Below are 26,615 nucleotides of genomic sequence, written 5' to 3'. Positions count from 1 at the left end.
TTACCGAACGCTCAATTAGTTGGGTCCTTGATCCACAGGCTTACAGGCCCATCTCACAGCTGGCAGGCATCGCCCCCTGCCCCTAATTCCTTAGGCCTTACCACCAAGCTTTTTCCACACAGCCATCCAGACTGAGGAAGACCCGGAAACTTCGGGGCCACGTGAGCCACGGCCACGGCCGCATAGGTGAGTGCCGGCTTCCCTTCGGGGTGGGCCTTGGGCTCTCTTCGGGTGCTTAGCTAGTCTGGAGATCGGTAGCCTATAAGAATAAGACCTTTTTGTGGGGTCAAGTTGGACAGCTGTTGATTTTTTTCTGAGGATCCTGTAGTAGTCCAGTTCTAAGGAATTTCACATCAGTGGAGTAATAGGAATTGAGCAGGCACGGTGTTAGGTTAGTTGAAGACGTGGAGTACTGTGGGAATGCTGTGATGTGGAACCTGAAAAGATGTTTCACCCGGAATCCTGAAGTAATCGCATTGCTGAAACCGGCATCGGTAGGGTAGGAACAGCGTAAGCGGGACACAGACGTCTGGGGAAACGCTCGGCTTTTGTACGAGGAAGTATTGAGTGGCATGAGAAGGCTGTGTGGTGCATGTAGCTTTTTTGGGGGGGGCGAGGGGGAAAGACTGATCACTGTCGCCCAGGCTGGAGTGCAGTGGCGAAATCTCGGCTCAAGCGATTCTCCTGCCTCAGTAGCTGGTATTACAGGTGTGCGCCACCACGTCCGGCTAGTTTTTCTATTTTTAATAGAGTCGGGGGTTTCTCTGTGTTGGCCAGGCTGGTCTCGAACTCCTAACCTCAGGTGATCCGCCCGCCTCGGCCTCCTAAAGTGCTGGGATTACAGGCATGAGCCATCACACCGGCCCAATGTAGCTTTGTATTCCTGCAGGCAAGCACCGGAAGCACCCCGGAGGCCGCGGTAATGCTGGTGGTCTGCATCACCACCGGATCAACTTCGACAAATAGTAAGTGTCCTTGGACTGCTTTTGACACAGCTTGGGAGGTAGGGGCAGAGAGAGGGCTGGCTTAAACAAAAAGTTTAGAAGCAAGCCTTGCCTACTGCTGTTTTTTTACCAAGTTAACACTTCGTGTGAACTGAGAACCTGTCATCGAGGCTAGAGTCACGCTTGGGTATCGGCTATTGCCTGAGTGTGCTAGAGTCCTCGGAGAGTAACTGCTGATCTTATTCACTGGCTGTGGGCCTTATGGCACAGTCAGTCACCAGGTTAGAGACATGCTTCACATTCACCTACTCACAAACTAGTGGATGATAAATTTTGGCTATTCGGAAGACCTTTATTATAGGAGTATGTCGATTTTCCATAGAGTGCTGTTATGTGGCTTGAATTTTAGTCTCAGCCCTGCCTCTAACATTGTGAGTGGTTTATCCTGGTTCCAGGAAATAAGACTAGCCTTTTCCTCATGATAGTCTTTGGTGGTTTTTAAAACCGTTGTTTAAGTCAACAGATGTATCATGTGCCTGACACTGCTCTACATCAGTGAACAATTTACACTGTAATGGGGGAGGTAACTATAAAGATGATAAACATAGCATCTTAATTGGAGTGTGTATGAAGGTGGTTGTTATCTCTTCCTAGCCACCCAGGCTACTTTGGGAAAGTTGGTATGAGGCATTACCACTTAAAGAGGAACCAGAGCTTCTGTCCAACTGTCAACCTTGACAAATTGTGGACTTTGGTCAGTGAGCAGACACGGGTGAATGCTGCTAAAAACAAGACTGGGGCTGCTCCCATCATTGATGTGGTGCGATCGGTAAGTTAATTGGATGTTTTTCTATACTTCCATACCTTCCCTTACAAAAACTCTGGCTTAATCTTAAAACCTGTACTTCCCAGTTACCTACCAGACATCGATTCTTCCTGTGGTAGAATTATCATAGGTATTTCCCTGTCAGTAACAGTGCCTACTGTCACTGCCCAGGTTGTATCAGGTTTGCATTTCGTGCTTGAACTATAGCTGGTTCTGATCGAGCACAGCTCTTGGCCCTTCATGTTCCCCAGATAATAGAATCCTAATACGTTCCATCGATATTCAGTGCTGTACATTATCTGAAGAGATTTTCCCCCAAAACAGATATATTTTGTCTGTCCTTGGTGGGGGGTTCTGGTCCCTGTGTTAGTCTTAACTCTCATGAATATGGAGATAATCTTAAGAGGCCAGAACCCTAGGGGCGCTTTAAATTGACTTCCCAGCCTATTTAATGTCCATTGAGTAGTTTTAGTGGTCAGGAAGGTGGTTGTCTTCTTTTGCTTAGCAGGGGGTTTTTGAGCAGGAGGAGGCTTATGCTTTGCCGAGACTAGAGTCACATCCTGACACAACTCTTGTCCTGGTGTGCTAGAGTACTCGAAGAGAATCTTCTGGTCTTGATTCACTGGTGGGGGCAGTTGGTGCCCCCATTAGTGCCCAGATCAGAAACATACATACCCTGCCTAGGGATTTAGAAAGTGGGCTGGCAGTCTTTCCTCATACCCATCACGCAGTAGGTACCTGCTACAGTGTATTGTAAACTTTTTTCTCTGTTCTTCCAGGGCTACTACAAAGTTCTGGGAAAGGGAAAGCTCCCAAAGCAGCCTGTCATCGTGAAGGCCAAATTCTTCAGCAGAAGAGCTGAGGAGAAGATTAAGGGTGTTGGGGGGGCCTGTGTCCTGGTGGCTTGAAGCCACGTGGAGGGAGATTCATTAAATGCTGACTACTTTTTCTTTGTGGTGTGAGTATAGGTTCTTCAGTGGCATCTCTACATCCTGTGTGCATTGGGAGCCCAGGTTCTAGTACTTAGGGTATGAAGACATGCGTTCCTCTGCTGACTTCCCTCAGAAAGTATATGGTAAAGATAAGACCAACACAGGCATTGGCCAGTGAAACATTTCTGTTTATAAAGTCAGAATGATACCTGTTGATCACTGAAAGGTCTGCATGTATTGTATTCTGAATTTTACAGTGAATGGGAGAATGTACCCTAATTGTTCGATGGGGCTCAAAAGGAAAGATTCCATTTTTAATGGTTCACATTCTAAAGAAGGGCAGTGTGATAGGAATGAGGTGGTCCTTTAGGACTTAATTCCTCAGCCCAAGGTTTTTCCTCTTGGCCCCCCCTTTTTTTAAACGGAGTCTCTTGCCAGGCTGGAATGCAGTGGCATGATCTCGGCTCCCAGGTTCAAGCAGTTTTCCTGTGTCAGCTTCCTGACTAACTGGGATTACAGGCACCTGCTACCATGCCCAACTAATTTTTGTATTTTCAGTAGAGCTGGGGTTTCACCATGTTGGCCATGCTGGTTTCTTAACTCCTAACCTCAAGTGATCTGTCCACCTTGGCCTCCAAAAGTCCTGGGATTATAGGTGTGAGCCACCACACCCGGCCATGGCTCCTTAATCTTGATCGAAATTCTTGTTATATTTTGAATGTGATGAATCAGAGTCTGGAGATGGGGGTCCAGCAATCTGCAATTTCAATATGCCAGGGCTTTTCTGTATGTCAAAGTGGGTTTGAGATGGTTAATTTTTCTTCTAGTCTGAAATGTATCGAGAAAATTTGGAAATCCTGAAGACCAGAAATTGAAATAAGTTTTTCTAGGATTTGTGTTTCTTGCTGTTGGAAAACTGATGGTGACCAATGCATGTTTACAAATAAGATCCTCATAGATCTTAGGGTAAATTATAATTTGCTACAGTTTTATGATTCTTCTTGTGATTTTGAACTTTTTTTGACCCAAAATAATGCAGTCTAAAATTAGGCAAATAAGACGGCACTTAGACTCCTGGGTTTTAGTTAGTGGAGGTTTTCTGTGGGGTCATGATATGCATAAGCCGAGAACCATGGTTGTCTATGGGACATACCTGTCAGGATAACCTTTAGAGGATGTTGGGGATCAAATACAAGGCACAGAGAAACACTGAATTGGCTTACATAAGAATAGGATAGAATTACAAGCAGTAGTGAAACCTTGATTCAGCTGGACAATTTTAAGCAAATGTATCATTTGGCTTGTATCTTCTGTTGTGCTGGAGGAGGTTAGAAATAGGGACTCTCCAGACCAGCCTGACCAACCTGGAGAAATCTTGTCTCTACTAAAGACACAAAATTAGCCGGGCGTGGTGCCACATGCCTGTAATCCCAGCTACTTGGGATGCTAAGCCAGGAGAATCTCTTGAACCCAGGAGGCATAGGTCACGGTGAGCCGAGATCGTGCCATTGCACTCTAGCCTGCCATTCCACTCTAACAAGAGTGAAACTCAGTCTCAAAAAAGTAAAAGTTCTCCATTAGAGCCCATAGAGGACTTTTAATATGGAACCTGAATTCAAGGATCCCACAATAAGTGGTCAGTAGTTAATGATGAATTAAAGACTAAATAATTTGGTCTCCACCCAATACCTGTGTGACTTTTAGTCTCAATTTCCTCATCTTTAAAATTTAGGTGAAAGTGCCTACCTGAGGATTGTATAGATTAAAATGGAAGCCATGCACTTAATTTTTGTGTTTGACTTAGTAACAAGTGCAAACTATTATGGGAGCAGATGGAGTCAATTGGCCTTCATGTGATTGTCAGTGGGAAATTGGTCCAAGCAGAGGGAATACTGGTTCGGGAAACTGGTTTGGGAAGGTTAGGCAAACGGGAAGTGCTATGGTGAAGAGAAAGATTACTCTGACTGGGCTGTAAAGGACAGCTACAATGGGAGGCTGAAGGCAGAACCAAGAAAATGGGAGTATGGAAAAGGTACGATTCAGACGACATAATGGACAGGACTTGGAGACAGAATTGTAGTGGGCTGATCACAAAATGATGAGACATGGAAGGAAGCAGAGTTTGGGGGGAAAGATCGCTAGTCCCTTAATGGCTACCTTCCCCAGGAGATCATTGTTAGGCCATCCGATCCTCTGGCCTGGGAAAGAAACACTGATTTCATTGCTGGCTTGTTCACTCACCAGAAGCTACAGCTAGTAACTTCTAAAAACTTAGTTTTATGTGATGAGGAACAGATGAAAAGTTTTGAACCCTAAGTCCATCGATTCCAGTGCTTTCTTGAACTCGCATTTACTAAAATATTTTCATGACTGCCAAGTTTGAATAGCCTGCTGTGTTCATAGAGGCTCACACTGGCGATCTCTAGTGGCTGGCTAAAGCTTGCATTGCAAAGGATACAATCTCTGGTCTAATGTATATATGCCTTAAATGTAGTTGCGTTCAAACTTGGGAGCTGCAGGTGCAACTTGATTTTATGACAAATGTCTGCCACATCATTTGCACAAGCAGTGCTCGTCTAGGACAGCTAAATCAGGCGAGCTTTCAATTAAATGTACTACTAGACCCTACTTAGCGGCTAACTAGCCCAAGAGCAGACAGCCCAGGGACGGACTGCAAGTCGAAAGCGCGGGCGGAAGCTCCGCAGCTCCCGCCTGGTGGCTCCATCGGCTGCTTTCATCAGTCAGCAGGACCCAACCGCAGTGGCGTCCCTACAACACAGACCGCAGCTTGGGTCTCAGGTCGGCCCCTGAGAGCCACTTCCGGTGACTAGCTTCTACTTCCGGAGATGATGACTTCCCCGCGTCCCAGACTGGAAGAAGCACGGAGGAGACCGGCCTCGCTTGGCCACTTCCGGTAAGGGTGGCGCCAGCCAGTGGTGAGCGAGTGCAGATAGCTCCCCTGGAGAGGCGGGATGTTCAACTCCACCCCTGGTCCCTGGGCGGCCGTGGGTCCCCTTCCAAGCGGAGGAATGGCCAACCTCGCCGCACTTCCAGCACCGATTAGGGTGCGTTTAAGAACGGGAGGCGTGGCCTTTGCGTAAATCTTCAAGATGGGAACCTCCAGAATTTGTCTCAATTGTCTAAAAGGTAATGAGCGTCAGCCACGTTCAAGGGCACTTTGGGCTAAAAAAGAAAGTGCTTGTACACGGATGGAAATGTTCTGGAAACAAAACAAAAGGAATTTCCTCTTGGGAGTTTAGGGAAATGAGGGAGACGAAGTATGTTTTGGTGCTGTTTGTTTTTTGTTCAACCCAATGCATATTTTCATGTTGAGAGGCAATATAAATGGAGAAAAATATCTTGAGAGGAAAAAAAAAAAAACTACCAGAACTTGCCAATGCTGAAAAGTAGTATTTTCTCTTTCGAGAGTTTTCATGGCCTTTTAAATTACACCCCCACCTTCACAGGCAAATAAATTTGTTTTGGAATGCACACCACATCATCTGGCTCTAGAAACGTATTTTGTGTAGCGCCCCTAGCAAGAATGTAGGTTAAAGTGTATATTTAATTCCTGGCTCTATTTTACATCCCAATTTTTATTTTCCTCTCATTCCCACTTTACGTTGTTTCAAATAACCTCGTTTGTGTATCCCTGTAAGTCATTTTGGGTACAAAGTGGGTTATAAGTATACATGTGAAAAGATATTTTAACAAAAATTTGAGCTGTAACTGTAATCACACTTATTTTCTTGGGTCATGATATGATTTGGATGTGGTTTTAAATTTGGCCCCTGGTATGGGCAGTGTTGGAAGGTGGAGCCTATTGGGAGGTGTTTAGATCATGGAGGTAGATCTCTCACAAATAGATTAATGTTCTCCTGTGGGGCTGAGTGAGTTCTCACTCTGCTGGGAATGGAAAGCAGGTTGTTTAAAAGGCGTCTGGCTTCCTCAGTTTCTCTTGCTTCCTCTCTTACTACCCCTACCCGATCTCTTTGCACATGCCCAGCCCCCCTTCTGCTTTCTGCTGTGAGTTGAAACAGCGTGAGGCCCTCCTCAAGTACAGCTGCCCAATCTTTAACTTTTCAGCCATCAGAATCATAAGCCAAATAAATCTTTTTTCTTTATCAATTACCCAGTTCCAGGTATTCTGTTATAGCGACACAAAATGGACTAAGATGGGCCCTAATTCCACAGATTCCAATGTGAACCAGAGTTTGACTAATACTGTTTAAGGGCAATTCTTCAAAATACTGCTTTTTAAAAAGCCCAGAATACTTATTTCAAGACTACAGTTTATCAGAGCATTTAGAACAGTGTAATGAAGCAGCCTGCCCTGCATTAAAAGAACTTAATTGCAGAATAGAGGAGAGCTGACACTCCTACAGGTGAGGGGACTTCCCTGGTAGAGGAGATAGCACTGTTATCCCTGAGCAATTGCCCCAGTATTGTCAGAAAGCCACTGTTTAAGGACACTTGCTGTCAGTGGCCACAATACCATCTTTTACGGGAGTGTTTTGGAAACAGTGATTTTTGTTTGTTTGTTTGTTTGTTTTAATTAATAGAAGTGGGGTCTTTACTGTGTTGCCCAGGCTGGTCTCAAACTCCTGAGCTCAAATGATCCTCCTGCCTTGGCCTCCCAAAGTGCTGGGATTGTAAGCATGAGCCACTACACCTGGCCACATTGGGGCATTTTTGTTACAGTCATGGAGGGGAAGTGACTAGGGATGCTAAATATCTTGGAATGGATGAGCTAGTCCTACACAATAAAGAAAAATTGAACTTACAATCTAACTTCATTTACATATAACTCCAAAAGTTGGTTTGTTTTTTGTTTTTGCAGTTTTCATATACTTCTCAGTTTCCTAGGATTCTAACTACTGTTTAAATCAGGGGAAGCTCATACTGTTTTGTTCAGAACATTCCCAAAAATTGTTCATTTCAGAAAACTCACCAATAACTACTCAGTAGGATCTGAGTTGCTGATACAACACTTTTTTCCATCTGCATATGTAGCTGTTGCATTCACAGTAATTCTGTGTACAGTGTAGGCATGTGATTATCTCTTCTAGTACAGTTGTGCACAAGCATTTACATATTTAAATATAACAAAATATTTATTTCTGCCCTTTTATATTACAGTTAAGGTATATTTCAGTAGCTTATGTTTGAATTTCATTTCAGGGTAGTGGAGGGAATTAAAGTATTTGCTATTAAAACTAAACTGTTGGATCTGATAGGGTTGAAAATCATTGGTTTAGAGGTCCAGAGATCATGTGAAAGAACGTGGAAAGAAGCCCTGAGATCATGTGAAAGAACGTGGAAAGAAGCCCTGAATACTTTTTGTAAACCCCAAGCCAGGCCCACTGTCCACACCCTCCTCTCCCCATAAGGCTGCTGTGCCTTGGCTATGGCAATCACTCTATGGGCCCTTGCAGCCTATTCTAAGCCATTATATGCAAGTACTGATTTTCTGGATTGGGACCAGAGCTGCAGCCACAGTAGCGGGTAGACATACCGCTCTGGTATTCACGTAAGGGCATACTATATTTTAAAGATATGTAAAAGTGGCAAAATTTATGAATAAGGCCGGATGTGGTGGTTCATTCCTGTAATCCCAGCACTTCAGGAGGACTGCTTGAGCCCAGGAGTTTGAGACTAGCCTGGGCAACACAGTGAGACCCCATTAACGCAAATTTTAAAAAACATTTTACACATACACATCTTGTGATCTGATCGCATGTCTAAAGGTTATTTGGAGCCATGCTGAAAAGGAAGGGTGGAGGAGAATGGGGGAGGAAGGGAAAGAGAGAGCGCATGTACCTTTTAGGAATTAAATCTGTATTTTTCTTTTTTTTTTTTTGAGACAGCCTCGTCCTGCGCCCAGGCTGGAGTACAATGGCACGATCTCGGCTCACTGCAACCTCTGCCTCCTGGGTTCAAGCGATTCTCCTGCCTCAATCTCCCAGTAGCTGGGATTACAGGCATGCACCACCATACCCGGCGAATTTTTTGTATCTAGCAGAGATGAGGCTTCACCATGTTGGCCAGGCTGGTCTTGAACTCCTGACCTCGTGATCCACCCACCTCAGCCTCTCAAAGTGCTAGGATTACAGGCATGAACCAGCACGCCCGGCCTGTATTTTTCTTATTAAGGAATCTGCTTCTGTGACTATCCTAAGCCCAGGCTGAGTTAAGAGCGACGAGTTCTGGAGGGAACTACATCCCACTCTGAGTCTTCTGGTTGTAATCCGTCTTTTCTCTTGATCCGAACTGAAGACTCGCGAGGCTTCAATCCCTGTCCTAGTCCTGGCAAATGGCAGAGCCAGAAAATGACTTCGCCTTCCCAGAAGACAAACCCTCTACTTTATTCTGTGAGGCTGACAGCAGGCCCAAACCATGGACAGGTTGAGGCCTGCGCAGGCCTCAGTGGAGATGGGGAGAGGGAAGAGGGGAAGGAAACTTAGGATGGGATCATCTCTCAACAAGGGTGGAAGGACAGGAAAACTTTACTCATGGTTCAAATCCTGTCAGACCCAACCACAATACCAAGGAAAACGGTTGCAGCTTAATGCCTCACTTGGGAGTTTGCAAAGTCTCTGCTCTCCCAAGGCCTTGGTGGGTGAAAAGCCTAAACCATCCTTATTTCCCACCTTGTTCCTCTCCTTCTTCTTCTGTGGAATGTAGCAGTACTTTCTGTATGAAAACCTAGGGTTCCAATGGAAAAATGATTCACAGAGTGACATGGAAGAGTCACAGGGAGTGGGTCAGGGCTATGCCCAAGCCTGCGTTGGCATTGGCTGGGCTTCACTCCACCAGTGTCAGGACACTCAAATGACATCTTAGGGGCTTCAGGCTGAAGAGGAAAATGTTAAGATTTACCTAATAATGGGGCCAACGGGCAAAGAGCATTCTTTCCATCACTGGAAACACCTAAGCACAGGCTGAACACTTGAGGGAAGCTGAACTACTGCAATGACTGGGTATCTTCTAACTTAAGACCAGTCATGCAACTTAGGCTGGAGAACTCCATTTCAGGGGAGGTCAGTGACTCACACTAAAGCTAACCCCTTAATCTAGTACTCAGTTCCCTGTGTGATGATGTTTCATCTCTGACTGGCCAGTCCCAGCCCACTCCAAGGAGAGAGAACTCTAGATAACAAAGCCAAGGAACACATGAGGCTCTGGGCCCAAACAACTGTACACTGTTTATTGAGAACACCCGTAGATGGGAAGGAGGAATGCCCTGTACCGCATCGTGGCCACCACTGACTGGGAGCCAGGCCCAGAGAGCACTGGCAGAGCTGGGGGTGGGCTTTCCATGACACACTGACCATCTCAGAGGCTGGGAGGAATGAGAGGACTAGGCCTAAGACCCTGGTGCCATGCTGCAAATGGGGACTGATTGGCCTTTGCCTTTCAAAAACAGAGGGTATGGGTATGGGGACTACCAGGAAAAAATAGAAACTCAAGTTTTTTTAAAAGGTCCTCCTGTACATAACAAGACAGCATCTGCTCTCCAGGGCCTGAGACTGGCAGCAGGGGCCTCAGGCAGGCAGGCCGGCCGAAGGCCTCCAGGGAAGATCAGTGGTTTGGCTGAGACAGTCAGCTGCACAAAACTGGCCAGTCACGAGCACCCAGCAAAACTTCATCCATGCTCTGGCAGGACAGGAAAGCACCCGGCCCCTTGGGAATATACAAATATTTACCATATTCTCTTTGCTTGTTACAAAAACAGTTAAGAAAGCTTACAGCAGATTATTTACAAACAGTATCCCGGGATATGATGAAGGCAGAGGTGGGCTGGCTTACAGGATGGGATCTGTGGGGGCAGAGGAGCCACAGCAGCCCAGAGGGTCCCAGGCTGGGCCTTCTCTCCAGGCTTCAGGCTCTGCAAGGCACTGGACTCTGCTACTGAGAAGGGGGCTTAATTCTTCTTGTGGAGGAACTTCATTTTGTTGCCTGTGGGCCAGAGAGGACAAGAGAGAGAATGTTCAGTGTTATCCCTTCCAACCTCCACTCCCTCTCCTCCTTGTAGCCATAACCCTCTTAGTGGGAGAGGAAGAGGGTTAGGAAGACTGGATTACAGCTGTGATCTGATCCAGGGTAGGGAAAACACGTGAGAGCTCTAATTAGGGCACTGGTATTAATCGCTGTGTGGTTTTAGGCAAGCCACTTAACCTCTTTGGTCTCAATTTCTCTTTAAACAGAAACATGCTATGATTCTCTGATCTGACGGGCTGAGCACCCTGCAGGGAGGGGAGCATTTTGCAGGAAGGGCACTTGCACTGCTGTGTCTGCAGACCTGTTATGGTCTAGAGGAAAGCTCACTGGCTCTCATGGCCTTCATATTCATTCAGGATGGAGCGCACACAGAAAGACCTGATGTATGTGGGAACCTGGGATTCCTCTTTGTATGCAATATGGTAAATACAGCCTGCCCTCCGTATCCATGAGTCCTGCGTTCATGGGTTCCATGTTTATAGATTCGACCAACTGGAGATCAGAGATATTTGGGGGAAAAATGAATGGTGGTGTCTGTACTGAATATATATAGACTTTTTTTTCCTCATCATTATTCCCTAAACAATACAGTATAATATCTATTTACAGCTGGGTGCACTGGCTAATGCCTGTAATCCCAACACTTTAGGAGGTCAATATGGGAGTATTACTTGAGCCCAGGAGTTTGAGACCAGCCTGGGTAACATAGCAAGACCTCATCTCTACAAAACAAATTTTAAAAATAGCCAGGCGTAATGGCATATGCCTGTAGTCCCAGCTACTCAGGAGGTGGAGGAGGGAGGATCACATGAGTTCAGGAGTTTGAGGCTGCAGTGAGCTAGGATTGCACCACTGCACTCCAGCCTGAGTGACAGAGCCAGACCTTGCCTCTAAAATAAAATAAAATATAAAATAAATAAAATAACACAGTTTACATTGTATTAGGTATTATAAGTAATCTAAAGATGATCTAAAGTATATGGGAGGATGTGCACAGGTTATATGCAAATACTATGCCATTTTATAGAAGGGACTTGAGCATCTGTGGATTTTGGTATCTTTGGGTATCCTGGAACCAATCCCCCACAGATACTGAAGGACCATTACTGTGCAAAATGCCCTTGGAATTCTGGCTGAGAACCACCTCATCACTATGGGATGTCTACATCCTGTTCTGTCTACAGCCCCAGTATAACACATGTGGACACTGATTTAGAGTATTTGGGGGCACAAATCCCCCAGCCCCTTCCTTCTTGCTGAACATCTATCTCATGAGTAACAAGGCTACTTACCCAAACCTCGGAGAAACTTATTCATTCCACTCTGCTCAGTGTCTGGGAGTTCTTCTAAGTACTGTTCCACTCGCTGCTCAAAAAGACCTGGGTAAGAGAAACAGGCACAGGGAAGAGAATAGTCATTGGAGGAAAGAAAGGGAAGGAGAGGCCTACATGAAGGGAACCATGGAGCACAGATGCCAAAAAACGAGAAAGCAAGCATCTGGGATGATAATTTGCAGGAGCATCTTACTAGAATTCAGACTGGCTCATCAAAGCAATCATTAGTGACATCTTGCTGGGGTTCGCTGCTGCCACCCTGCCTCCCCATGCACTTTCCCAAGCTGCACTAGGGTGAGGAGGCTGCTTCTCAGTTCAGAGCTGCCCCAAGTGGACATCTCTAGCTTCCTTCAGACAACTCTACCATGTTTTTCCAAAAAGGTTGTTACACTAAATGGATAGTATTAGAGGACAGAAGAAATACTAACCCTGAGGTTAGAGAGAAAGATTGTGATGAGATGAGAGTCCTAAAATGAGCTGATGAAATAGCAAAAAGCGAGATAACCATCTGCCTTCAATGAAGACTACCACCAACTTACAACAGCTGACCCAGTGCTCTCTAAGGGAATTCCCAACCCCTGGGTTCTCAGAACCCCCAAAATTGCTCAGTCTGTTCCTTTTCTCTGGATAGAAGGGCTTTCTTCTATCCTTCTCTTTGAGTAGGGGGTGGGCAACCAATAGCATGCTGCTCCTAGGCGGAGATGAGTCCCATCTCTAGCTCTGTGGCTCAGCCTGTGCACAGCCTTGTGAAGGCATTGACTGGGAAGGAGGAGGAGAATGCTCCCTTGGAAGTTTCTAACAGAAGTAAAGGGCTGTTAAGAGGCCTGGCCCTAGCTTGATGTCCAAGAGCTTCCATCATAGTGCCTGGTTCTTCAGCCCTGCTGTGGGTGAAAAAATTAGAGAAGAGAGCTGATAAACAAGCCTTACCCTTTGCCCGACACTTTCTTAGCTCCCTGTCTTGGATGAAGCCCGCAAACATCTGAGACTCCATAAAAACCTCAAGAAAGCGGCGGATGCTTTTAGAGGCCACAGATTTGCGGAAGGCCTCTCGCTGAAAGGCTCTCTCTCCCTTCTCGCTCTGTGTCAGAAAGAGGGAGTAGTGCCCAACGGTCTCCACAAAGAACCGGATAAACACCTCCGACACCAACCCATTGAGGGTATTACATTCTGGAAGGGAAAAGAAAATCTTTGAGGTTCAGGTCAAGAGCCTGCAAAGCCTTCCTCAAATCTTCACCTGGTGTAGTCTTCCTCTCCCCAACAAGACTTCCAGCCAGTACCACTATTCTGTTCTGGAAGCACTTTTTGAGACTGAGTTTCACTCTTGTTGCCCAAGTTAGAGTGCAGTGGTGCCATCTCAGCTCACTGCAACCTCCACCTCCCAGGTTCAAGCAATTCTCTTGCCTCAGCCTCCCAAGTAGCTGGGATTACAGGTGCACACCACCACGCCCAGCTAATTTTTCTATTTTTAGTAGAGATGGGGTTTCACCATGTTAGCCAGGCTGGTCTCGAACTCCTGACCTCATGTGATCCACCTGCCTCGGCCTCCCAAAGTGCTGGGATTACAGGCATGAGCCACTGCACCCAGCCTCTGGAAGCTTTCTCTCTTGTGCCCATGGCCTTGTAACTAGCCTACAAGCTGCCGAAGGCCAGAAACTATGTTCTGAACATGGAAATTGAAACATAATTGCTGGATGAATTAAAGTAGAAACCAGAGCACCACTTTTGTCATATCCCTCACCCTAAGTGATTTTTCTGGCTTCCAAGGAAGAGGAAGTTCCTTTCATCTCCTGCAATGGCTTGAGGTAAGGCCTGAGAGGGAGGAATAATTAGTTTCCTGTCAGCAGAAAGTATCTTTGGGGTTGCCACATGTCTTTGGGTTTTCCTTCCCAAACCACCTGGGGTAAAGACGCTAGGGTGAGACCAAGGTCCTCATCAGCCAGAAGGGGTTTGGTGCGCAGAGGCAGAGTTCTGGCCCTATGGGGCCCTGACCCAGAGCAGAGGGAGCCTGGAGCAGAGCTGACCATGCCCGGGCACTATCCTCACCATCGTCGGAGTCACTGTCGGAGTCCTGGGAGATCAGCTCATTCTTCCTCTCCAGAGCCTGCTCCAGAGCTGCCTGTAACTTCCTAGGTAACAATGTGTCCTCGTCGTCCATCTGCAGGAGAAAGAAGGCAGTGACAATCATAGCTGACGCTGAGCTCTTACTGTGTGCTAAGACCTGTTAGAAGAGCTTGAGTAGGTAATCTCATTTATCTCTCCCAATAACCCTCATAACTATCATCAACCTCATTTTAAGATGAGGAACTGGAGCACAGAAAGGTTAGGAAACTTGCCCAAGATTACAGAGATTAAAAGTAGTAGAGGGCCAGGCACAGTGGCTCATGCCAGTAATCCCAACACTTTGGGAGGCTGAGCGGGAGGATCACTTGAGCCTAGGCGGGTGTTCGAGACCAGCCTGGGCAATTTAGCAGGTCCCTCTATCTGTAAAACACACACACAAAAAACAATTAGTCAAGTATGGTAGCATGCACCTGTACTCCCAGCTACTTAGGAGGCTGACGTGGGGAGGATCACCTGAGCTCAGGGAGGTCGAGGCTGCAGTGTCATGATTGTACCACTGCACTCCAGCCTGGATGACCGTGAGACCCTGTCTCAAAAAAAAAAAAAAAAAAAAAAAAAAAAAAGGTAGTAGAGCCAGTGGCCTTTGTGACCAGGACTAGCCAGGGGTTCCTGATTAGGTCTCCCCAATTCCTCCATCATCAGCTCTAGGTAGGAGGCACAGTTGGCTTGGGGCAGGGGGACCGTGGCCAGCCTGTGTCTCAGGAATGAAGTTAGACTGCTGTTTCAGTCTCTACACTCTGTTTCTGTGTCCACATCACTATGCCTGGTACCCAGGGAGTCCTCGGCTCCATCACTGGTGTGTAACAGACAGTAAGTACATTTCCATAGGGGAGGCACTGGGTTGTGCTCCTTGGTAGAGAGCCAGGAGGATTTCCACGACTAACAAAGGCTTTTTGTAGTTCACAACAATCATTGCAAACCTGTACGTTACACAACAATCTATAGTTATTTGTGTAACCCCCAGCAACATTTCAAGGCAGGTGTTGTCACCACCTCTGCTTTAGAGCTCAGAGGAATTTAGAGGCCTAAGACCATGTGGCTCAAAGCGGGCAAAGTCCAGTGGTCAAGTCTGTGGACTCCCAGGCCGTGTTCTTCAAGTTCCCACACTGCCTTCCAGAAGCTGATGATGCCACTGGAAAGGCAGACCCTGCTGAGGTCAAGGATTCCAAGACTAGCTTCTCCCCACCCTTGACTAGTCTGTGAGTCAGTATGGAACCCAGAGAGCTCAACAAACAGATTGTGAAGGTTGAGTAGTGTGTGTGATGGTGCAGGGTGCTCAGGAGCCTGATTCTAGCAAGCACCCACCCTCTTACCTGTCGGATGAATCGGTCAGATCCCAGATTCACCATCAGCGCCTGAGAAAAGGAGTCATTAGCAGAGTGGCTCAAGGCATGAGTCCCGCAATGCCCTCTGCCAGGCCTCCAGACCTCCCAGGTTCCCAGGGTCAGATAACAGGAAGAACTCCAGCCGGGGATAGACCTCCCAGGGAGAAAGGATAAGAGCCTGGTAAAGAGGCCGAGGGGCCACAAGTAAGATCCCAGCACCTGCTTCCCCTTCCACCCCTCCCCCCAGCTGGTTCCCCGCCGTGGCCCACCTCCTCCACAGGCAGCTCCTTCAGTTTGGGGAGGGAGCTGGAGAGCAGGCCAACCAGGAAGGGGGTGGGACAGCAGACGATGTCAATCATGGAGGCCGGGAGAACAGGAATGAAGGTGTGCTGCCAGGAGAAGGGGTAGAGCAAGGCCACCACCGCGTGGGAGCAGCTGGAGAGGGTACTGATGGGCAGACAGACAGAGAGACAGAGCACCTGAGCCCAGGCCCAGGACCTTAGAGTTCACTGGAGGCTCAGGACAGCCTTTGATCCTAAACCTCCCAGTGCAACAAAAATGCTAATGGGGCTCAGGGACCCTGCAGACTGGTGAAGCCCCCACTTTCCCGCTGCGTAGTGCCTCAGGGACAACAGTGCTACTCTCAGGGAAATGCACTTACAAACAGCCAGGAAGGTATGCAGCAGCCCGCAGGACAGTCATCTGACAAAGATCTGGAAAAGGGCTGTCTTGGGTTTGGGGGGCACATTACTGGGCCCATGGCTGAGGAGGCAGGAGGTTTTGTAAACCCCTAGGGCCAGTGAATGCAGATCCTGGGTACCCTCTCCCACCCCACATCAGAACTAGGCAAGAGGGACAAAGAACTTGTGGAAAACCTAAATCATCATCAGCGGAACATGAACTGGCTGGACCTACCCCTCCCCTCTCCAGCCAGAGGCAGACCCCAGCTGGCTGGACCTACCCCTCCCCTCTCCAGCCAGAGGCAGACCCCAGGCAGAACAGGAAGGACATCTTTTCCAAGACCCCAAATTGGCAGAACTTGAATACCCGGCCAGGCCAAGAACAAGACCTTGGGATCATCCCTCCCAGAATGGTCCTGGAATGTGCTCAGAGGCAGCTGCAACCACAGGAAACAATAGCTGTATTCACAGCCCCATGGGAGCTGGGCTGGGGGGCGGGGTGGCAAAGAGGAGGCTCAGCCATGCATTAGAGGGTAGAACCTTCAGGAAAAGAAACCTCATGGTCCAGGCTCTCTTAGGGGCCACTAAGATCAGGCCAGGCCAGGGCACCAAAGCCGGGCAGTCAGGGGCTTTGTTGGCTGACAATGACCATGGCTGGCACACAAGAGGGGCCTCTTGGAGCTGCTGTACCTAGCTCATTCCAGCTGTTGGGCTAGATTTCTTCACAGGGGCCTGATGGGCCCACAAAACACGTAGAACTGCGAGACACAGAAGCACTGAGGCTGTGATGGGAACAAGTGAGGGGCAGTTTTCCTTTCTAAACCCTGGCGCTCTATGGAAAAGTCAGCAGCTCTGGTTTTTCTTCCTCCTTTCTTCTCCTGGGCTGAGGATGGGCCTGGGTTCCTGTCCCTATGAGGGCAATCGGGAGTTCATTTCTCGGGCTCCTCTCAACTGCTCCCTGTATATACGGAAGGAAATATCCCAGGGATTCAGGACTTATTGGAGGGCAAACCAGAAGGGGGATTTTCCTTCACTGCCCTCCTCTGAGCACCTGACATTAAGGTGGCTTAATCAATGTCCAAATGACCACTCTAGAGAAGCCACTACTTGGGATGGATTCTTTGACCAAAACAATACGTAACATGTTGCCAATAACCCATCCTGTTGTTGTAGGAGTTATTAAGAAATTATTTTACGCAGAGAGGAAAAGTTTTTGTTTCTTTTTAATTTTTAATTTTTTATTTATTTACTTATTTTGAGACAGAGTCTCACTCCCAGGCTGGAGTACAGTGGCACAATCTCCGCTCACTGCAACCTCCACCTCCCGGATTCAAGCGATTCTCCTGCCTCAGCCTCCTGAGTAGCTGGGACTACAGGCGCCCGCCACCACACCCAGCTAATACAGGGTTTCACCATGTTGGCCAGGATAGTCTCAATCTCTTGACCTTGTGATCTGCCAGTCTCGGCCTCCCAAAGTGCTGGGATTACAGGCGTGAGCCACCGCCTCGTTTCTTTTAAAGCAGCTCAAAAACGTTTCTTGTCTAGAAAGCAAGCCCTGGCTCTTACAGCCAGGCAGGCAACCTTTGATATGCAAATACAGACCATTAGAAATTGGGTCCACCCAACACGGCAATTCTCACCGTTGTCTTCTTGCCCTTGCCCCCACATGTGCCTAGCAGCATGGCTGCCCCGCATATTCCCACGTGTGTAGAACATCAGGCACCCTATATTCGCATATTAAAAGGTGAGGATGGGAGGACCAGCTTTTTCGGGGGCTACATGAGTGACATGCCAGGTCAAACCAATCCCCTAAGCCCTATGCAAATCAAACACCGCCTCCTCCAGCCTACTTATAAAACTGGCTGGTGTCCACAGCACTTGAGGTTCCCTCTCTTGGCTTTGGAGCCTCCCTCCCTCTGTCTCTGTACTTCTCCTTTCTGCCTTTCTTCTTTCCTTCTTGCCTATTAAACTCTCCGCTCCTTAAAACCGACCCCACGTGTGTCCGTGTCGTTTTATCTAAACCAGCATAAGAACCAAAAGCCCTAGTGTTCCTCCACTCATCGGAGCCGTATCACTCTCCCTTGCCTGTGTCACCCCCCAACCACCACTGACATAAAACTTTTTTCTTTTTTAAACCTTGGCTGTCTAGAAGAGCTCTCACTTCTTCCTTCCTAAAATGCCTCAGGTCCAGTGACCATCACTTCTGCCACCCGTCCCATGGCCACCACCAGACCTTGACACCTCTACCTCTAAAGTCCTAAATGCCAGCATTTCAGACCAAGATTTGTGACCCACCCAGCTTTTTTCTTACTCCTCCTAAACCAGCTCCCCCACTTCCCTGGCACCTCCAGGCCCTGCACATCGTTTCCTGGTGTGGGCTGGCCAGCCTTCCTCACCCACTCTCCTCTCTGCACCTCAATGCCCCCATGGCATCCCTCTCCCCAGCCCTCCCAGTGCCCAGCCCTGGGCCACTGCAGTCGCCTTCTCCAGGGGACACCCTCCACAGGACCCTCACTGGCTGGCTCAGCACTCCTCACACTGTCCCCAGTCAGTGCTCTTGCCCCTTCCTCACAGCGGCTCTTTCCTTAAACTCAGCATCCCATTGAGATGGCTTTGCCTCCCCTTCCAGAAGAAATGCAACCATCCGCCAAAAATCTCAATTTCTTAACGTTTCCCCTGTACATATACTGCCATCTGCACAGTCTTGGCTGTTGCAAAGGAAGAAATGTCCCTCCCTCTTCCCTCAGGCCAAGCCCTCCACAGGGTTCTCAATCCCGCCATCTGTGTGCTCCCAAACCCTTCTCCCTCACCCACACAGGGGTGCTACCTTTCCACCTAGTCTTTATCTCCCTACGCACAGCCCCACTCCAGCACCAGCCAGCAAGTGCTTAGGCTCCTGAACACTTGCTGATTCGCTTGTGGGCGTGCTTTCCCCTCCCCTCTTCTTCCTTGCCCAGCTGGGCCCTACCTGAGCTTATCTGCCACAAAAATGACCCGGCGCTCCAGCAACAGCGAGGCAAAGATTCGGATGAGCTGGCGCACACTGAGGCAGGTAAAAAGGCACTCAAAGTCCACGTGCTCCAGCCGTGAGTCCATGGGCCGCCGCAGCTCTAACACCTGCAGGAGAGCGATGGGAAAGTGGGCCTGGGCCAGCCAGGTGGGTGCTGCCCTCCGGCCCTCCATGAAGCAACTGGAGGCTGCTTTCCCCTTCCCACCTGCTCTTTTCCAGGTCTCTCGCCTATCCTGCTATGCAGTAAACCCCTCTCCTCCACCCCTCAGACTACAGCTCTGCTCTCATAGCACTTGAACACCCAGGCTGTGGGTGAGAGGGCTGCCTGTGAAAGAGGGGAAGGATCCAGAAGGAAGGAGTTGAGGGACTATCCATCGGGACCTCAGGAAGAGAGGAGAGCTGACTGCTCTTAGAGATAGGGAGAAGCAGGGAACCACACAGCCACATCTCTAGGGTCCTCCTGCCCACCTCCCCAGACAAAGGTCTAAGCACTTAATTCTGACTAGACCCCACTGCTCTCCAGGCATCTCTGCATCCCAGGACTCTAATCCCAGCCACCTCTGGAAAGGCAATGCTGGTGTCCTTGTTGCCCTGTCCCCCTCCCTTTCCTGCTAGAAAGAGTTTCCTTCCAGAGGCTATTTGTCCTGCCATCCTGGCCTTTATCTCCATCACCCTAAGTCCTGTGCCAGGCACAAAGAAAACACAAGCAAAGGGCTGGCCATTCTGCAACCTTGCCACGAAGCAGGACTGTCTTATCAGGGATAGGCCTAGCCTTCTTTCCTCCAAAGGCGGCTCCCAAGGTCAGTGCCACAGCTCAGAGAGCCACTTCTCTGGGGGCAGTCACGGGGGTGGAAGGTAGCGAGTGACCCCAGTGGTGAGGGCAGGAGGAACTGCTGATGCTCAGGCTGTGCCAAAGCAGCTGTCCCTGGGGTCTGCTTGGCCTCATCCTTGGTCCCACAGCGTGTGTGTGCAGCATAGATGTGAAGGCCTCCTGAAAACTAGGGTGAGAAACCAGTTCTCTCTCATTGCCCGATGGCATCAAAGGTAATGCTTTACAAGGAGTTTTTATACCCACATCATCTCATTTGTTCCTCAGAGTCTAAGCAAGTGAAGGCGTTCTGATTCCTAACTCAGCATCCATCCTTCTGGGCCCCAGAGAAGCAGCAAAGTGGGCACAGGGTACAGTAGCGGTCTGTGTCCACTGTCTCTCCCACCTGATGGTGTACTCCTGGAAGGCCCGGTGATCCGCCAGATGCTGGGTACACCCCAAATGGTCAGTGAATGTGGGCTCAAGGAAAGAAGTACCACAATGATGCCAGAGCCCTTTATACCTGCTCCAGGCCCTGTCCCCGCCCCAGAAGTCACAAGCTCCCTGCATGCAGCCCAATAGACTCTGCTCTCTAGCACCCAGCCCCTACTGTCCCTGGGGCCCAACCCTCCCCCTTCCCCCAGGGATTGAGAATTCACACAGGCTGCTCCCACTCCCGGCCTTGTTCCATGCATCCCTGCCTTCAAGGAGATCAGGCCCAGGGGTCTGAAGGAGCCGAGCAGTTAACAGTCTGGGAGTCTGGTGGGTGTGACCAACATCTGCACAGGGACAGGCAGGACATCTAGGAGGGCAGCCAAGCTCATGTGCGTGGGGAGGGGTCAGGGAAGCCTTTCAGAGCACAAGGTACTTGACTCCCCAAAAAGAAAAGAAGGGAATTGTCTTCTAGGCAAAAGGAAGTAGGGTTGAGGGAAGAGTAAGTATCAAGTCAGAAGATGAGAGCCCAGTGAGGTGGCCAGTGCCAGACCACGAAGAGATCCCAGGCATGATGCTGGGCTATAAGGGAAGGGTCACCTATCCTGTGCCCCACAGCCACCACAAAGCCTAAAGTTCCTCTAAATGAAGGGGAGAAAAGAGGCGAGGAGAAAGCCCTCAAGCTAGGAGTTGCCACTGCTCAGCAAGCTTGGTATGCTTTTTTGGTCAGTCCTTCTCCCATTCTCTACAACTAATTTATTTACTCTTCCCTCTCCTAGAACCCAACATCCACCTCTTACTCTCAAAGAATGACCTTTTATATATATATATATTTTTGTTTGTTTGTTTGTTTGTTTTGTTTTGTTTTGAGATGGAGTCTCGCTTTGTCACCCAGGCTGGAGTACAGTGGCGCGATCTTGGCTCCCTGCAACCTTCACCTCCCAGGTTCAAGAGATTCTCCTGCCTCAGTCTCCCGAGTGGCTAGGATTACAGGCATGCGCCACCACACCTGGCAATTTTTTTTTTTTTTTTTTTGTATTTTTGGAAGAGACGGGGTTTCAACATATTGGCCAGGCTGGTCTCAAACTCCGGACCTCAAGTGATCCCCCCACCTCAGCCTCCCGATGTGCTGGGATTACAAGCATGAGCCACTGTGCCTGGTCTGACCTTTTCTATTTTGAGAAAATCAAAGCCATCAGATGAGAATCCAAAATCTACTACGCCACAACCTCCTCTCCTAAGAAATGCCAAGCCCTCCATGGAGCCTAACACTCACATCTTCTCAGTACACTCTGTTAGCCCCTCCTCCTCCTGTAGCTTGAACCTCTTCTTCTGGCAGCCATTCCCACCAGCATACAAACAACCATCCCTAACAAGCTTCCCTAGTTCCACATTTCAGTTGCTGCCCTCTTCCCTATTTTTGTCCACAGCCATGCAATCTTGAGAAGATGTCTACACAGGCTGTTTCCACTTCCTCACCCCCATCACTTCTCAACTCACTCCAGCCCAACTTCTGGGCCCTGCACTTGTCAAGATCTTCCACACCTCATCCTGATCTCTTAGTGGTACCTGCTTCAGATCATGGCTTCCTTTTTGAGGTGCTCCTCAGCCGAAGCCCTCCCCTGGTGTTCCCCTCTCCTCAAACTTCAGGGCTGTGGCTCCTCTCCTGCAGGGCCTCTGCATGTTGGGGTTCCCCAGGACTGAGGAGGACTCCATACTGGGCTCTCTTCTCTTCCCTATTTACACTCTTTGCTACTACATATCTTCTATTGGGGGTCTCATGGGCATCTCAAACTTGACATGTACACATTTTGGACTCTTCCTCCTCATTATCTGCTTCTCCTTCACGAGCTCCCATCTCAGTACATGGCTCCATCATCTACCCTGGGGCTCCAGCCAGAAAACTGGGAGTCAGCCTTACAGTCTCTGTGACAACTACGCCCTATTTCCAATCAAACACAAAGTGCTACTGGTCCTAATTCTAAAATCCATCTACTTCCCTTCTTCTTCTACCACATCTTAATCCAAAGCTGCCATCATCTCTTGCCTGTAGTGCCGCAACAGTATCCCTGCTGGTCTCCCCGTTTTCACTCCAACCATTAGCTACATGGCTGCCACAGTGGGCTCTGAATACATGTATCAGCTGGCCACAGGTGGCTCACGCCTGTAGTCCCTACAGTTTGGGAGGCAGAGGTGGGAGGATTGCTTGAGTCCAGGAGTTCAAGACCAGCCTGGGAAACATGGTGAAACCCTGTCTCTATAGAAAATACAAAAGTCAGCTGGGTATGGTGGTGCACGCTTGTAGTCCCAGCTACTCAGGAGGCTGAAGTGGGAGAATTGCTTGAGCCTGGGAGGGTGAGGCTGCAGTGAGCCATGATAGCACCACTGCACTCCAGCACCACTGCACAATATGGGCGGCAGAGTGAGACCCTGTCTCAAAAAAATAAAATGAAAACATGTATCAGATCTTATCATACCCCTGCTTTAGATAAAATCCACAAATCCTTAACTTGGCCTAGCAGGGACATCGTGATTGGGTTCTTGCCTGCCAACCCACTCCCCTACCCCTACCCCGTCAACCCTCTGACCAGCACATGCACTTGCCCAACTTTTGCCTTTGCAGATGCTGGTTCCTCTACTTGGAATAATCTTCTCCCATTCGTATCCTTCTCTTTCCGTCTCCCTCCTCCTGCTTCATTTAGTTGCCCCCACTCACCACTTAGGTCTCTGGTCAAGTGTTACTTTCTCAGAGGAGACCTTCCCTGGCCCCTAATTTAAAGCAGAACCCTTGTTCCACACTCTCATAAGGTCCTGTGCTTTCACTTGGCTCGTAACACATTTAGGAATTATCTATTTATATGTAAAAGTGTTTACTATAATATCAGTATCTCCCACTAGACTACAAACTTCATGAGGACAGAGAGGTGTCCCTCTAACTCTGACTCTGCTCTGAGGTCTGGCACAATCTCTGACTGTGAGATGGCACACATTCAGTAACTGTTCGATGAATGAACAAAAGGAAGGCAGATGGAATGCAGTTTAGTCCAAATGGGTCAAGGAAGGCCCCTGGGAGGAGCAGAAGGCTGGGCAACATGTACATTCCTATTGTTCGCTGTTGTGGTCCCTTGTGATTGGGTACACTGACATGGTTGAGCAAGGAGGAGCCGTGCTCTGCACCCCTCAAAGACTATGACCTTGGCTAGTGTGGTCCTCCTGCCACCCCAGCCCGTAGCCCAAGAGAAGAGGGTGCAGAAATCCTTACCTCATTGCCAGCACCTGGCAGGAATGTCTTCACTTTGATGGTCTTCCCTGGGGCTGGGAAGGGCGACTCCATGAGACTTCTCATGAAAGGATAGACCAATGCCGCGGAGATCCCACGCCGGCGCTCCACCTCATCTAGGATCTGTGCCCACCGCCAGCAGCCCAAAGAGGAAGGGTGTCAGGGCAGTGCCCTTCCCCCCTCCTGGCAGAGAAGAGGGCAGCCAAGCATCTGACCAGGCTGGCCCAGAAGCTGGCAGATGGGAAGGCGGTCTTGCCAGGATCTGCACACTCTACCCTTCCCGTTTTCCTTGGCACTCAGTGATTCCTCTGTTCCTTAACTGGCCTTGCTTCAGTCCCCAAGAGCAGAGTAGCTGGGCAAAGGAAATACCACCCAAGAGTCAGCTCCCTGGGCGCTCCTGCTTCCCCAAGGACTCTGGTTCTGCCCAGGGCCCAGGGTGGGCTGTGACAGGGGCAGACACTGCCAGCACAGGAGCTGGGGAAATGCCAGCCGGCTGGGTAGAGGGCCAGGCTGGGGAATGGGAGGGCATCACAGAGCTCACTGGTACTTGCTCCTGCATTCTGTCTCCCGCTTGCTCACACTCACAGGTGGTTTTCTCATCTAAGCTGGCTGCAGATACTCCTGTGGGAGCTGTCAGCTGGGGGAGGGGGAGGGAAGCCTGCCAGAGCCTCTTACCTTGGAAAACAAGCCGAAGCAGCCAAGGCGGCTGATGACACAGTACACCTCTGGCAACCGGGGCCCTTTCCCACTTGGCTGGGCCAGGACAAGGAGGAGGAGGAGAGAGACAGACACAGAGAATGCATGATTACCATTTCTGGCTCCTTTTCCTTGGGAACTGAGGAGTAAGGACTGCGCTTCTAGTGGAGGAAGACTCTAAGCCTCCTCTAAACCTCTCTGCAACCAGGGCCCTGAAGGAAAAGCCACCACTCTCAGGACAGGCCTCAGCTCTGCAGGGTCTCCCAGCACCAGGTACCAGGCTCCTGCCAGACTCCACACAGGCTCTGCCCTTCCTCCCAGGAGGACGCTGACAGGGGCTGGCAAAGGGCAAAGCAGTTTGGCAGAGGCTACAGGGTGATCGGTGGATTCATATCCCTGAGGCTGGGACCCCAGCAGATGGGAAGGACTAGGGTACATCCTTAGGAGCAAGCCATTGTAGCTTTTTAGCCCCATAGGGCATATTCGGCATAACCTTCTTTTTTTGGTTCTTTTCCCCCTTTCTTGATCCACCTCCATTGTAAGAGAGCAAACTGAAAACAAGAGATGGGAGCTACGATTTATTGAACATTTGCTATACCTGACTTGGAACTCTACAAGAGATTTGTGAGACGGGGATTATTATCCCCTTCATAGATGAGGCAACTGAGTTCAAAAAGATTAAGCCATTGCCTAAGACCACCTATCTAGAAGCTGTGGAGCCAGGAGTTTGCTTTGGCCCTGTTTGGCTGTCTTACCCCTAAAGCCTGCTGCTTTCTGACAGGAAGGAAAGGAAACAAAGACAATTGGTAGAGGTTTGCTATGGAGTAAAGGAGCACAAAGAAGAACAGGACTTAAAAGGTGGGCATGGCTGGGCGTGGTGGTTCACGCCTGTAATTCCAGCACTTTGGGAGGCCGAGGCAGGTGGATCACCTGAGATTGGGAGTTCGAGACCAGCCTGACCAACATGGAGAAATCCCATCTCCACTAAAAATACGAAATTAGCCGGGCGTGGTGGCGTATCCCTGTAATCCCAGCTACTTAGGAGGCTAAAGCAGGAGAATTGCTTGATCCCGGGAGGTGGAGGTTGCGGTAAGCTGAGATCACGCCATTGTACTTCCAGCCTGGGCAACAAGAGTGAAACTCCGTCTCAAAAAAAAAAAAAAAAAAAAAAAATGGTGGGTAGCTGAAGGGGAGACAGGCACTGAGAGCTCCCAGGCCCAGAGCCCCCATGCAGGCTTCAGTGCCTTCTCCAGCAGGGCTCAGAGGCCTGGAGGGCCTGGCAAGTCCGAGTCGGGAGGGAGCAGAGCAGCAGGTGCTGGCCCCTCATGCAGGCTGCTAAGCAAATGCAGATGGGGCTATTTCAGTCTCCAAACCTGCTGGCCACACGTCACAGATCTAGAGAAGGCAGAATCTGTTTTTGTCCATATTAGGCCTGAAACTCACTCCTGTCTCTTTCCCTCTCCCCCGCCTCCCCTAAAGCCCCAAGTGATTAAATCAAGTATGTGGGATTTGGGTTAGAATCATTGTGTCCAATCTGCAGGAATGCCGAGCTAGTGCCAGCCCCCTTGGCAGGGACCCAGCCCAGGCCCTCTCTGAGCACGCCAGGACAAACACGCTCTTCCCTGGGGGCAGCAGCCCCACTGCAAAGGAGCAGCTCTGCTGCATCTATGTTCCAGCAAAGGCAGCCTTCGCAACACTCCTTCCAAGCCCAGGAGGCCCAGGCGGCCAGAAGCTTGCTGGCCTCTGCCTGGCTGACCACCTGGCATTGCTCCTGTGCATATGCCCTTCACCCCTCCCTGGGCACTCTACCTCCCAACACCCCCTCTCCCCATCCATCCTCTGGGGGTGATCCAAGAGTACCAGATTGGTGACAAACGACTTCCCTTCTGGTTCTGTGTGACCTTGGGCAAGTCATTCTACCTCTGAGTTTTGACTTCCCAATCTATGGATCAGGGATAATAATGGGCTATTGTGATCATTTTTTTAAAAAGACATACTTGAAGCATCTAGCTTGGAATGTGACAGGTTCTAAACAATGTCTATTCTCTTGGCCTTTCTCTCCTGTGTTGAAAGTCCAATCTCCTGTAACAGGCCATCTAAAGTTCCTCGAGAGAAGATCCATGTTAAACTCATCTTTATATGCCTTTAGCACATGCCTGACTCTCAACAGGTCAGGGCTTCTGATAAGGGATGATAAGTGTTTCTGAATGAATGAATGACTAGCCC

At 49.2% G+C, this 26,615-nt stretch overlaps 3 protein-coding genes and 2 non-coding genes across 57 annotated transcripts in view; 4 read left to right on the top strand and 1 right to left on the bottom strand.

Annotated features, from left to right (window-relative positions):
* RPL27A (ribosomal protein L27a) overlaps nt 1-11,155 on the top strand; it is a 288,193-nt gene extending 277,038 nt beyond the window's left edge. For 2 of the 4 annotated variants that reach the window (XM_077960680.1, XM_077960681.1), the window contains exons 3-6: nt 123-186; nt 890-965; nt 1,599-1,773; nt 2,550-4,488. In XM_077960680.1, the coding sequence (XP_077816806.1) occupies nt 123-186; nt 890-965; nt 1,599-1,773; nt 2,550-2,678 (444 nt within the window). In that variant the 3' untranslated portion in view covers nt 2,679-4,488. Of the gene's footprint in view, nt 1-122; nt 187-889; nt 966-1,598; nt 1,774-2,549; nt 5,617-8,569 lie in introns of those variants that run through there. The other 2 variants (XR_013403229.1, NM_001193567.1) reach the window with 2 other exon arrangements.
* The window catches only part of AKIP1 (A-kinase interacting protein 1), a 338,621-nt gene that overhangs the window by 110,536 nt on the left and 201,470 nt on the right, over nt 1-26,615 (top strand). The gene's annotated exons all lie outside the window — the stretch shown is intronic.
* LOC114672525 (small nucleolar RNA SNORA3/SNORA45 family) lies at nt 1,109-1,238 on the top strand. The gene has a single exon (XR_003722931.1). It is a non-coding gene; the product is annotated as a small nucleolar RNA SNORA3/SNORA45 family (small nucleolar RNA).
* On the top strand, nt 2,311-2,441 carry LOC114672524 (small nucleolar RNA SNORA3/SNORA45 family). Its single transcript, XR_003722930.1, has one exon. It is a non-coding gene; the product is annotated as a small nucleolar RNA SNORA3/SNORA45 family (small nucleolar RNA).
* DENND2B (DENN domain containing 2B) overlaps nt 9,883-26,615 on the bottom strand; it is a 177,727-nt gene continuing 160,994 nt past the window's right edge. For 45 of the 50 annotated variants that reach the window (XM_077963486.1, XM_077963499.1, XM_077963492.1 and 42 more), the window contains 9 exons: nt 24,369-24,446; nt 23,676-23,816; nt 19,132-19,280; nt 15,753-15,930; nt 15,472-15,513; nt 14,081-14,192; nt 12,965-13,204; nt 11,996-12,082; nt 9,883-10,661 (listed from right to left, as the gene is read on the bottom strand). In XM_077963486.1, the coding sequence (XP_077819612.1) occupies nt 10,627-10,661; nt 11,996-12,082; nt 12,965-13,204; nt 14,081-14,192; nt 15,472-15,513; nt 15,753-15,930; nt 19,132-19,280; nt 23,676-23,816; nt 24,369-24,446 (1,062 nt within the window). In that variant the 3' untranslated portion in view covers nt 9,883-10,626. Of the gene's footprint in view, nt 10,662-11,995; nt 12,083-12,964; nt 13,205-14,080; nt 14,225-15,471; nt 15,514-15,752; nt 15,931-19,131; nt 19,281-23,675; nt 23,817-24,368; nt 24,447-26,615 lie in introns of all 50 variants that reach the window. The other 5 variants (XR_013404043.1, XR_013404046.1, XR_013404044.1 and 2 more) reach the window with 1 other exon arrangement.

This window comes from Macaca mulatta, chromosome 14 (genome assembly GCF_049350105.2).
Source record: "Macaca mulatta isolate MMU2019108-1 chromosome 14, T2T-MMU8v2.0, whole genome shotgun sequence".
Classification (NCBI taxonomy): domain Eukaryota; kingdom Metazoa; phylum Chordata; class Mammalia; order Primates; family Cercopithecidae; genus Macaca; species Macaca mulatta.
Note: the sequence above shows the minus strand (reverse complement) of the source record. Positions and strands in the feature narration are given on the sequence as shown.